Raw genomic sequence first — 12,070 nt, 5'->3', positions numbered from 1 at the left:
TGTCTGCGTTGCAGACGTGTTCACGCCACTCTGTAGATGAGCTGAGGAAGGTTTGTGGGAAGCACTTAGCACAGAAGGTGTAGCAGAAAGGGCTTGAATAAGCCATGAGTGACTGATGCTTCCCTCCCCCCAGAGCTGGAAGGTGATCAAGGCTCAGGGCCAGTGCTTTGCTGTTGGGAGATAGTGGAGCCTTTGAGATAGTGAGCCTTGTGAGAGGGTCTTAGTATGAGGGCCATGCCTCTGAGGAGACTAGCTGTTCTCATCACTTTTCTTTTCCCCTCCTCCTCCCCTTCCTCCTCCTCCACCTCACACTCTTCCTCCTCTTCATATTCCTCCTCTTCCTTCTCCTCACCCTTACCTCTTCTTCATATTCCTCCCTCCTCCTCACCTCCTCCTCACCTTCTTCCTCACCCTCCTCCTCTTTCTGATCCCTATCCTGTCCTCTCCCCCTGCCTTTGCTTCCTATGTTCCCTGTTGTCTTACCACAACGTAGGACCAAAAATATCAAAGCCTCAGCTCATTCATGGCCGAGGACCTCCAAATGTCTGAGCCCAAATAACCCCTCTCTCTTTAAAGGCTGATTCTCTTAGACTTTACTCCTCGTGTTTTCCTCTAGTGGTTAAGACTAGAAAAGAGGTCAGAGAGAGTAAATCTAGTGGAAGAGGAAGGGTGAGGTACCCAAAGGGCATGTGGGATGTGAAAGAGGAGAAAACAGGAGGAGGAAGGTTACAAGGAGGAATCGGGGCAGCAGGAATGACGAGAGGAGGGGAAGAGACTCTCTAAAAGACTATGTCTGAAATGTCATAGTAATGCTCCAGATGCTAAATAATAACAAGTGGACAGAAGTTAATTGCCTCCAGTGTTTTGTCATAGTGACAGAGAGCAGATATGGGGTGACATTAGGTGGGCTTTGGAATGCTGCCAGGTCTTTGGGGCACTCCTTACCAGAATTCACCTGCGCCTGGCTGGGAAGACCTCCTCTGAGTTTTGCATTGCGCTGAGTCCGGCCACACTGATGTTCTTTGCTTCCCTGTGGGTCCTACAGACACCACCAGCCCTGGCTGCTCTGCTGGGGGGGGGGGGGGGAAGAGCGCCCTGTGAATTCTCAGACTCAACTGAAGGGAGCACTGTTTCCCTGTGAGCAGGACACATGACAGCCTCCAATTGAGTCACCTGCAGGGCGACCTATAGTCTATTGTGAGCTAACACACACTGGGCGTCTCCCAGGAGGAAGCTTGGGAACCTGGCAGGTCACCTGGTCTCCAGCCACCCCGATGACTCAGCGATTCATTCAGTGTCTGTGGGCTGACAAAAATCTGCTTTTTCTTGGAGGGAAGAAAATGGCAGAGGACTGTGGTAGACCTCAGCTTCCAGAGACTTGAATTCCTTTGGAAGAAGTTGTGTGGTCTTGTTGAACCAGATTCTAGGCATTAGAAGACTTTTTGTTGGTCTGTTACGTGGAGGGACTCTGAAGACAGTTCCAAAAATAAACAAATAAATAAACTTGATGTTTTGAGATGTTGTGATACTGCTGATAAAGTTATCTTCTGGATCCCAGAGGGAGTGTTTTGACCATTTCTTCTTTTATAAATGTGTGTTTCATCTGGCTCCAAGAGAGTTGCATTGGATGACTATGTTTCAGCATCAGGAGGTAGGGTTTGGCTTGGAAAGGTGTCTGGTGGGGCTAATACTATAATCTCTCCCAGTATTGCGAGGTAATGGGTGGGAAGAAATGGCAAGTCACCCCTGGGGACACTAGGGGACCATCCTTCATGTCTTTGTGTTCCTCTAAGGCCGTGATTCTCACCCTGCAGGTCACAAATCATATTACGATTTCTAACAGTAGCAAAATTACAGTTATGAAGTAGCAATGAAGATCATTTTTATGGCTGGGGGTCACCACAACATGAGGAATTGTATTAAAGGGCCCACAGGGTTAGGAAGGCTGAGAACCACTGCCAAGGATTCGACTACACGCACAGCAGACTCCAGGTGAACCATCAGAGGAGCCGAGCATTGAAGGAGACCTGTGTTCAGGCTTGGATTAATTAGTTCAAGAATTCACATGTATTTGTCTTTAGTTAGTAAAAGTGTAAAATGCTAGTGTTTATCACCGCCAGACCCTTTATAAACCCACTAGGCCTTTAAGCTCAAAATCTAATGAGAATAACATTCCTGGAAACAGATTTTGGGGGCAGAAGGCTGAGTCCTATAACAGGGGTGCCTGGAAGGCACAAGGAACAACGAGACAGAATAACTGACCACGACCATGCTCAGCAGTGATGTGGGAGAGGAACCAGGGGTGGGTAACTATGAACACAACCCTTGAGCAAGAGAGGGAACAGCCAGCCAGGTCCTATGACTATGCAGTTCTAGTCGCCATAGAGGAAGCCAGAGCCCCCTACAGGTTACCTGAACAGCCGTGCAGGCTCTGAGGATTTGGCAATACTTTCTTGCACCAAGCCTGATTGATACCTCTACTCCCTAGGGTATCCCAAGGCCCCAGACCCCTAAGGCACCTTGAATGCTTCCAGGGTCAGGCGGCCCTGTCAAGCTCATCAGGAGGACTACGCACATCTTTTACATTTCCCAGCGACCCTTACAGCTGCTTCCAGGGTCCCGGCACAAGCACACAGCAGGTAAATCTCAATTGAAAATGTGTTGGGACTTGAAGGCAGCTACAGTCAAGGCCACAGCTGACCTCCACTTCATGCACACTTTGAAGTTCCCAGGTTCTGGCATAATCCCTCCAAAGGGGCATCAGTGCAGCACATCTCTGCTGCTGGCCAAGGCTGTAAGAACCCACAAACCCTACGCTGAACCAGTGCTGGGGACCTTGTGTACCTGCTGCCCTGGACCTCCCTGGTTGCTGAACATTAAGTGAAGGGCTCTGCTGGTCACAGCCCCTGAAGACAAGCCACGGGGCAGGACACAGATGGACTCTGTTTGTTATCTGCAGCTTTGGCTGGACTCTACTCTCAGACAGGATATTCAAGGGGATGCTTTAATAAATATCCCAATGGATCGGTCCGAACTGAATTCCTTCTCGTTCCCTAGAGTGACCTAGAGTAAATGGCTAACCTGTGTAGACCAGAGATCAAATACATTACAGTTAGTACTAAGAAATTCAGGCTAGAAATGAAATTATTTCTGAATCCTACAAAAATTCCGGGGATTTTTTTTTTCCTTAACCATGCGACCAGCTTCCGTGGAGAAAATAAATAAAATAAAAATTAAAACCAAAACCAAAAAAGCCCTTCTTCAGTCACTAATGAGCAGTGACGGCCCGCCCTCTTGTGGTTATTATTGGAATCGACTCGCGGCCCACCAGCACCTACTAGGCCGGGAGGACTGTTTAGGTCCAAAATGCTTTCATTTAATAATACGAGAAATATGGTATGGAGAAGGGAAATGGATGCTGTCCTTGCCGCTCATTATGCAGTCTAAACCAAACCCTCCAGAGTCCAGAGGCACCTTTTACAGTAGAACGCTTGCCTAGCTTCTGTAGGGACCGAATAACTCCAGTGTGGTGGTGCACACCTGTAACCCCCAGTTCTTGGTTTGTGGACACAGGAGGATTAGTGAGCAATATATTCTACAGTGTGAGTATATAATATGGATTTATGAAATCGTCTGGCCTGGCTCTCAACTGCCCTTGCTGCATGTTTAGAATGTGTGGTGGAATGAGGGAGACGGGGGAGTTTTTCCTCATCACCTTTCTTGTAGAGAGTCCCACCCAGAGCCACTAAAGGCAGGGTCATTCTGACCTGGAAAGCTGGTGGTGTCCTGTGCTGGGGCCTCGGCTTTCTAGCCCAGCTTCTTCTAAGCTTGAGAAGTGTTAAGACCAGGAACGCCCACCACTGGCCTCCTCTGCGAGGGAGGAACCAGGCTCCGGATCCTGCTCTGACCTTGGCACCCGTTGCCACTTCCGGTTTATTGTTACCACAGACCTGATGAGCTTGGAGGGGTGACTCTCCGGTTGTGGACAGGAGTTTTACAACCTCAGAGCAGAGGCTGTACCTAGAGCCAGCGCCCTCCCCCTACAGGCGTTCACATGGGCACACGTGTTTTACTCTCTGTGGGAACAAGAGATGCTGGTGTGTCTAATGGAGGCTCCCTTCCGTGCAGTTCCAGGAATGATATTTAGAAGAATAAACAAAGAATACACTGAGAAGAGGCTGAAGAACGGCCAAGCCAGAATGTCAACTGTTTGTTGTCACTTGGGATGAGAATCCAGGCAGGAACCCTGAAGGAGGTTCAGCTGGTTCATAAGCAAAGTAGCTTCAATCAGTATGCAGAGACGCGGAAAGAAAGGATTTTTATCTGCTAATCTAGAGAAAGCTTGCCATGTGGTCTCTGATTCCGCAGCACGTTTCCCTTCGTGAGCCTCTGCATCCCGCACCTTCATTAGTTCACTTCATTAATTCTTAGGTACCTGCCTCCACAGCACAATAGCCTGCAGAGAAGAACAGCAAACCCCTCAATGTTAGGAAATTTCACACAAGAGGCCCTGCAGAGCTTTAAGTGTTCAGGAACATATTCTTTTAAAATAGCAGAATGGATTTGGGAGGTGGGGTCAGCCAATGAAACCACTGGCTGTGGAGCTCTGATGAGCTGAGTTGTACCCTAACATCCATGAAGGAGAGAACTCATCCCCAAATTTTCTTGCCTCCATATGTACACATGGCATGAACAGGTGTACATCCTCACCTCCCCCACAAACACACACAGACACCATACACATACACACACCCACAAACACATTGTATAAGCCCAAATACACCATACACATACACCCATACACACAGCATACAGATTCACCCATCAACATACTGTATACACACAAATACACCATACATATAATACCCATAACCATACTGTATACACACAAACACACCACACGCACAAATTCACAAACATCTAAAGACAAAAGTAAAAGAATGAACACTCTTGCAGGCACTTCAAGAGTCCTGTTTATGGATTTCTGATTTGGAGCAATTTGATTGGCCTCATGAGTTTTTTGGGTTTTTTTGTTTGCTTGTTTGTGTGTTTGTTTTCATTTTTCTCAAATCACCAGAATGGCCGTGTTTAAACCTTACTATATTCTCTATAAGACGGCAAGGTCACCATGTCACTAAGTTGGGAGAACGTCAGAGTAAATGCAGAAAGGCTACAAAGTTCTACTCAGGTGTTGGTGTGACCATGTGAGAAGGCTCTGGAAATGGAGCAGGAGCCCCAGAGGCCTGAACGGAGAGAAGCCAGCGCCGGCCTTGATGTGATGAATGCCATAGAGGACACATAGCCAGTGAGTCAGCCATTCCTTTCGCTTTGCAAACAGCGTTTAGAGCCGAGCTTGGTTTGTGCTTACCGTATTCCTGAGTATGTAGGAGACATAACCTGAGACAGAGAAAGGAGGGAGAAAATGAATAGCAAATTAACACCTTCTTCAATAAAATCCTTTCATCGGACCTTTGCCTCAGTGATAGATTTATTCAGCAAGTGTTTATTGAGCGTGCACCGTCAGCCACACATACTCAAAGCCTTTGGGGCATTTCCAGGTCTCCACCCTTCAGGAGCTTGTGCCCCACATTCCAGATCTCCCAACCTCAGTCTTCTATCTTCTGTCTTTAACAGAATAGGGGACACAGCATCTGTTCCAGGGGTCGGAGCAGATATCCCCTTTTCTCTCACTAGAATGGCACATGAAGAGCCTGCAGTGGCCCTGTGGCATGAGGCACACGGTGTTTCTGATTCTGGGTGGTATGTCCCCTGTGGATACAACAGAGGGAGATAAACAGAGACTCCAGCCCTCAGCGAAGGATCTGCTCCACTCTTAACAGAGCTAAGTCTCAGGGCCACTGAGTTTTTCGTCCTCAGCTTTCAATAGCAATCATTTATATCTCGTGGTATTTCCAAGAGGGCATGACAGGCTGTGTGTAGGCCCTGGTCCAGCAGGGTCCTTCAGCCACCTGGAGATAGAAGTATACTGTGGGGATGGGAGTATGGCATTTAAGAAAACAGAATAACAGGAGAATAAAGGTCTCAGGTTGTAGAAAAATCAGGACTGGGTCTGCCTCTCGGCTTGTGGCCATATTTTTCACTCTTATTACCAGAGTAAAAAGAAGAAAAATAAAAGTGTCTCTTGTGTTGCCTTCTAGGTAAAAATATAACTAGAGTCCCCAGAAAGAAAGCACTGTGGGAAAGAGACGGTGAAAAAAGGGGCCTTTCACCCTTCTAAGAAGCCCCAGTGTAGGGGAATGCCAGGGCAGTAGGCTAGGCTGGGAGGGGGTGGATGGGTGGGGGAGCATCTTCATAGAGACGGGGGGAGGGGGAGGGGAGCATCCTCATAGAGGCAGGGGGAGGGGGAGGGGAGCATCCTCATAGAGGCAGGGGGAGGGGTAAGGTTTGTTGCTTTCTAACACACCCTGTGTTTAAAAGCAACAGCAACATAATGTATGCCTGACATGTTTAGAAAACTCACCTCCTGCAATAGCCAGACTTCAGGCAGGGACCGATTTATGATACTGTGCTCATCAAGTCGACCATGGTTTGGAGGGGACATGGCGAAGTAGGGGTAGTCCACCTTGACAGAAGAGCTGCTAATTCAAAGGTTTCAGGATCTGGACTCTAGCTTTCTTAAGGTAACCTATTTTCTCTCATTTGAAAAATTCGTTTAAAGGGTACATCTGGGTTTTTGTGGCTATAATAGGTTATATGCAAAAGCTAGGGAAGTGCCGTAGATGTGAGTACCCGCCTCTGCTCACAGCGTGGCAGTAATCTTACCCTTTGTGCGAAGCTCCCGCTTTGACACATGTGTGGCTGTAGTTCTGTCCTGAATAAACTATCTCAGATTGCAAACAGGTCTTTCTATTCGTCTTGGAGAAAATAGGCCTCTATGTCTTGTGCTGTAAAATTGACAACTCTCGACAAGCAAACAAACAAACAAACAACCTCTTCTATATGAAAGTGGTCCAGCCCTGAGCCCCAGAGTGGTCCAATTCTCTGTGCCAGATACTCATACCTGGACATACCTCAGTGCTGTCTACAAACTGAAAGAGAGTCCTGCCTTCTCCAGGGTTACTCAGAAGACATTTACCTGAGTTTCCTTGGACCAAGCAGAAGAAGAGAGCAAAGAGTAACAAGACCTTCATGTTTTATGGCTCGCTCTCTGTGCAGAACAGCAGATGTTACCAATGACTGAGTTAAGCCAGGTAGGAAAGAGACCTTTCCTACCCGGAGACCTTTATAGTTTTGGAGAATGCTACACAGGAACAAGTATATTTAGCTGCTCTACTGAGTTAGGCTGTGGGCAGATGATACCAGGTAATCTTTCTTTTTTTACCTAAAAATAGACAGGCATTGTGACATTCCCCAGAGGCAGAGATTGGCCAATGTAGCATGTGAAACCCGAAAAGAAAGAAATTGCCATTGGGGACATTGGGGACATTGGGGACTGGCTACATTACACCAAGCCCCGGTGCTGTGGTAAGATGGTAGGTGACAAAGACTCACCTCAGTAAAGATGTGTCCTTGGCTTTCAACATATTCAACTGGCCAGGATCCACCTCAGTTGAGAACACCACAAAGAGTGTGACCAGAAGCCACTCCCAGATATCTGCCCAAAGAAACAAAGTCCCCGTGTGAACCTGAGAGGGTGTAAAAGAACATAGAGGGTAGTGTGACTCATCATAGTCTCTAGTCGAAATGTGAGTGGCACATTACAGCACCGTGAAACAAATCAGTAATCTCCAACACAGCGATGAGAACAGGAAAACATGACGGAGACAGCCACACCCCAGGAATGGAAAGTTGGCAGAAGGCCAGCTAGAACACACCAAACTCACAAATTTGCAAAACCAACCTGTCAGAAGCCAGATTATTGTCCACAGTGGAACAAGAAGTCATATCTCACATGCCTCAAGGTTCTCCCCACTTGAAGAAGTCAGTTAGTGGGGGTCAGGGAGCCTCCAGGGATTTGGAGCTATGCTGATGTGTATCTAGAGGGAGATTTATAGGGCTTTGTGGGCACAGAATAGAGACTCCAGTTGGATTTTGGAGACAGAAAGCAATCTATAGAAGGGGTGTTTCTGAAGTAGAATCTAGGGCAGATTTCCCATGAAGGTTTACTGAGCCTGAAGCAAGTAGTTGGGTACCTTGTCCTTATTTTAGTCTCTGGCCAATTGGATTCGCTTCTCTTAAGAGTCTAATAAAAACTGAAAGGGCTTGGTTCTTGAATCCACAGTGGCTGGGGTTACCTGCACAAGCCTGGGCTGGCCAACATCCTGCCAAGGAGAAGGGGAGGGACTCAAAGTGTGGTACAGTGAATGGTTGCTGGGAGACAGAGAGACACTTGATTCAGTGGTGTCAGCACACTGGTGTCAACACAGCTAAGGTCTCCATGCTCCTGTCAAGAACCCTTCATCAATGTCTCTGTAAGCAACCGTAAAATCACTCAAGGCCAGTTAAGGACATGAAAGTGGGACATCAGGGAGTGGACTAAGTTGTTTGGAAGTAGGAGGGAATACAAGAGAGCAACCGGTGTGAACATGACCAAAATATAAAGTGCTTATGCATTAAACTGTCATATTCACACTCATTACACACAATTAATGTGTATCAACTATAAATCAAAGAGTTAAAAAAAAAAAAGTAAGTCTTCTATCCTCAATACTTCAATGAAAATTCTAATAGTTTCACATTAGCCCCTCAAGTAGCTTCTAGCTTGTGAGTAAGTGTATATGCATTTATATCTTCCTTGCTACCTAAAGAGACTTCACATTATTCTGTACCTTAATATTCATATGTACATTCTGGACCTGGAGATGTTTTAAGTGGGAACACGGAAAGCTTTCTCAGTTTTATAACAGCTCCATAATGTTCTTGTCAGCTGACCTCCATCAATTAACTAGTCTACAACACACATATTTGACTTCCAGCCTGAGCAAAAGAGGGTTTTGAAAAAAAAAGAGTCAAACATGATGCCAGATAATGTTTAACTGAACTGTGAGTGTCCTCTGCAGAGAGGATAAAGTGTCCATCAGACATCCCCAGCTTTATGACAATGATCAAAGTCTGAGGACCACCCCCACCAGCAATCGGTCCCTGAGCCACAGGACTTTCTGTCCTTTGTAAAAGGACAGAAAGTTGTCAGCTAGGATCAAAACGATTTGGGCAAATTTTTCAAAGAATTGATTTTAAAAATATGAAAAAAAAACAAAGTACCAATGAAAATATAACTTTAAGGTGAATGGGACCATGAAATGGCTACTGTGTCCTCATTCAATCAACCAACCATAAAAATGAGTGAAAATAAAATGGGTCATTACCCTAAGGGCTACTTATGGATTAAGGATGTAAAAGAGGTATGAACTATATACATGAGTGAAGATCAGACTCACACTGATAACTATGCTGTGTGTAGGAACAAACTGGACTTGACTCCTTACAGTCTTACAGTATCCATACGAACCTGCATCTGTGCTGGGGTATTGGAGGGAGCAGGCAGTGAAGTTGATTTCTTGACTTCACAATTCTCACTTGAAAGGCACTGTCCCAATCTCGTCCCTGGAAACAGACTCAACCCCGGAGGAGAAGAAGTAGAATAAACATGGATGCTATTCATTTATTTCTGCCACCAATAAATTGGCTTTTCAATCCTAGTCATGAAGTTATCAAGCTGTACTGAAGGGTTTTTTTAATTATAAATTCATAGCTGTCTTCTTAGTGGCATTTAATGAATCTATTTTTTTATAAATGTGTACAAAGACACTGTATTATGGTTACATTCATCCACCCTTTTTTTTTCTTTATTTACATTTCAAATGCTATCCCGGAAGTTCCCTATAACCCCCCCCGCCCCTGCTCCCCTACCCACCCACTCCCATTACTTGGCCCAGGCCTTCCCTTGTGCTGTCACCCACCCTTCTTATCCCCCACACTCTGAACACTTTACTTTCAACTAGTCCCCCTCTACTCTCAATACTTTTTCATAACCATAACCCTAACCCCTAACCCCTAACCTAACCCTAATCCTAACCCTAACCATTTCACCATTTTCTAAAACATGAAAACAGAAAGAAGTAATTACTCAGAGAGTATAAGGAAACTGAAGTGTTCAAACCCTTTGGAGTACAGCTATAAAACAGTGAGGCAGTTGTTAGACTGCATGGTAAGATCACACACACACACACACACACACACACACACACACTACCTAATTCTTTTTTTTTCACCTTTTAAAATTGTTTGTTATTTTAATCATTTACATTACAAATATTATCCCCTTTCCTAGTTTCCACTCCAAAAAATCCCCTATCCCTTCCCTCCTCCCCCTGCTATCCAACCCACCCACTCCCATTCATGGTCCAGGCATTCCCCTATACTAGGGCATAGAACCTTCACAGCACCTAGGGCCTCTTCTCCCGTTGATGACCGACTAGGCCATCCTCTGCTACATATACAGCTAGAGCCACAAGTTCCACCATGTGTTTTCTTTGATTGGTGGTTTAGTTCCAAGGAGCTCTAGGGGTACTGGATAGTTCATACTGATGTTCCTCTTATGAGGTTTCAAACCCTTTCAGCTCCTTGGGTACTTTCTCTACCTCCTTCATTGGAGACCTTGTCTCCATCCAATGAATGATTGTGAGCATCCACTTCTGTATTTGCCAGGAACTGACAGAGCCCCTCCGGAGACAGTTATATCAGGCTCCTGTCAGCAAGCCCTTGTTGGCATCTGCTATAGTGTCTGGGTTTGGTGGTTGTTTATGGGATGGATCCCCAAGTGGGGCAGTCTCTGGATGGTCGTTCCTTCAGTCTTTGCTCCAACTTTGTCTGTTTAACTCTTTCCATGGGTATTTTGTGCCCCCTTCTAAGAAGGATTCTGAGCTTCTGAGCTAATATCACTTATCAGTGACTTCATACCATGTGTGTTCTTTTGTGATTGGGTTATGAGATCTTCCAGAACCATCCACTTATCTAAGAATTTCATAAATTCATTGTTTTTAATTTACATACTCCATTGTGTATATGTACCACATTTTCTGTATCCATTCCTCTGTTGAGGGACATCTAGGTTCCTTCCAACTTCTGGCTATTATAAATAGGGTTGCTATGAAGATAGTGGAGCATGTGTACTTATTACATGTTGGAGCATCTTCTGGGTATATGCCCAGGATTGATATTGAACTATATCCAATTTTTCTGAGGAGCTGCCAAACTGATTTCCATAGTGGTTGTACCAGCTTTCAGTCCCACAAGCAATGGGGGAGTGTCCCTCTTTCTACACATCCTTGCCAGCATGTACTGTGGCCTGAGTTTTTGATCTTAGCCATTCTGACTGGTATGAGGTGAAATCTCAGGGTTGGTTTGATTTGCATTTCCCTGATGATTAAGGATGTTGAACATTTTTTAGGTGCTTCTCAGCCATTCAGTATTCCTCAGTTGAGAATGCTTTGTTTAGCTCTGTACCCCATTTTTAATAGGGTTTTTTGATTTTCTGGAGCCCATCTTCTTGAGTTCTTTATATATATTGGACATTAGTCCCCTATCAGATGGAGAATTGGTAAATATCTTTTCCCAATCTGTTGGTTGCCTTTTGGTCTTATTGACAGTGTACTTTGCCTTAAAGAAGGTTTGCAATTTTATGAGGTCCCACTTGTCGATTCTTGATCTTGTAGCACAAGCCATTGGTGTTCTGTTCAGAAATCTTTCCCCTGTGCTCATATCTTTGAGGCTCTTCCCCCACGTTCTCCTCTATAAGTTTCAGTGTCTCTGGTTTTATGTGGAGTTCTGTGATTCACTTAGACTTGAGCTTTGTACATGCTAACTGCCAGTTGTGCCAGCACCATTTGTTGAAGATGCTGTCTTCTTTCCACTGGATGGTTTTAGCTCCTTTGTCAAAGATAAAGTGACCACAGGTGCGTGGGTTCATTTCTGGTTCTTCAATTCTGTTCCATTGATCTACCTGTCTGTCGCTGTACCAGTACCATGCAGTTTTTATCATAAATGCTCTGTAGTACCACTTGAGGTCAGGCATGGTGATTCCACCAGAGGTTCTTTTATTGTTGAGAAT

General features: G+C 45.4%; 1 protein-coding gene across 1 annotated transcript; it reads right to left on the bottom strand.

Annotated features, from left to right (window-relative positions):
* Positions 1 to 5,449: 5,449 nt before the first annotated feature.
* Positions 5,450 to 7,210, bottom strand: LOC110336751 (sperm-associated antigen 11-like). The gene is made up of 2 exons (XM_021219483.1): positions 7,097 to 7,210; positions 5,450 to 5,769 (listed from the first exon to the last, which is right to left on the bottom strand). Exons 1-2 carry the CDS (start codon positions 7,149 to 7,151, stop codon positions 5,615 to 5,617), a joined length of 210 nt encoding a protein of 69 aa, XP_021075142.1. The 5' UTR covers positions 7,152 to 7,210; the 3' UTR covers positions 5,450 to 5,614.
* Between the last annotated feature and the right edge of the window lie 4,860 nt (positions 7,211 to 12,070).

The sequence above is a fragment of the Mus pahari genome, chromosome 19 (assembly GCF_900095145.1).
Source record: "Mus pahari chromosome 19, PAHARI_EIJ_v1.1, whole genome shotgun sequence".
Lineage (NCBI taxonomy): Eukaryota > Metazoa > Chordata > Mammalia > Rodentia > Muridae > Mus > Mus pahari.
Note: the sequence above shows the minus strand (reverse complement) of the source record. Positions and strands in the feature narration are given on the sequence as shown.

Coding starts and splice junctions, on each gene's coding strand:
- LOC110336751 (XM_021219483.1), bottom strand. CDS start 7,151: ATGAAGGTCTTGTTACTCTTTGCTCTCTTCTTCTGCTTGGTCCAAGGA. Junction 5,770..7,096: donor CTTGGTCCAAGGAAACTCAG/GTAAATGTCTTC, acceptor TTGTATCCACAG/GGGACATACCACCCAGAATC.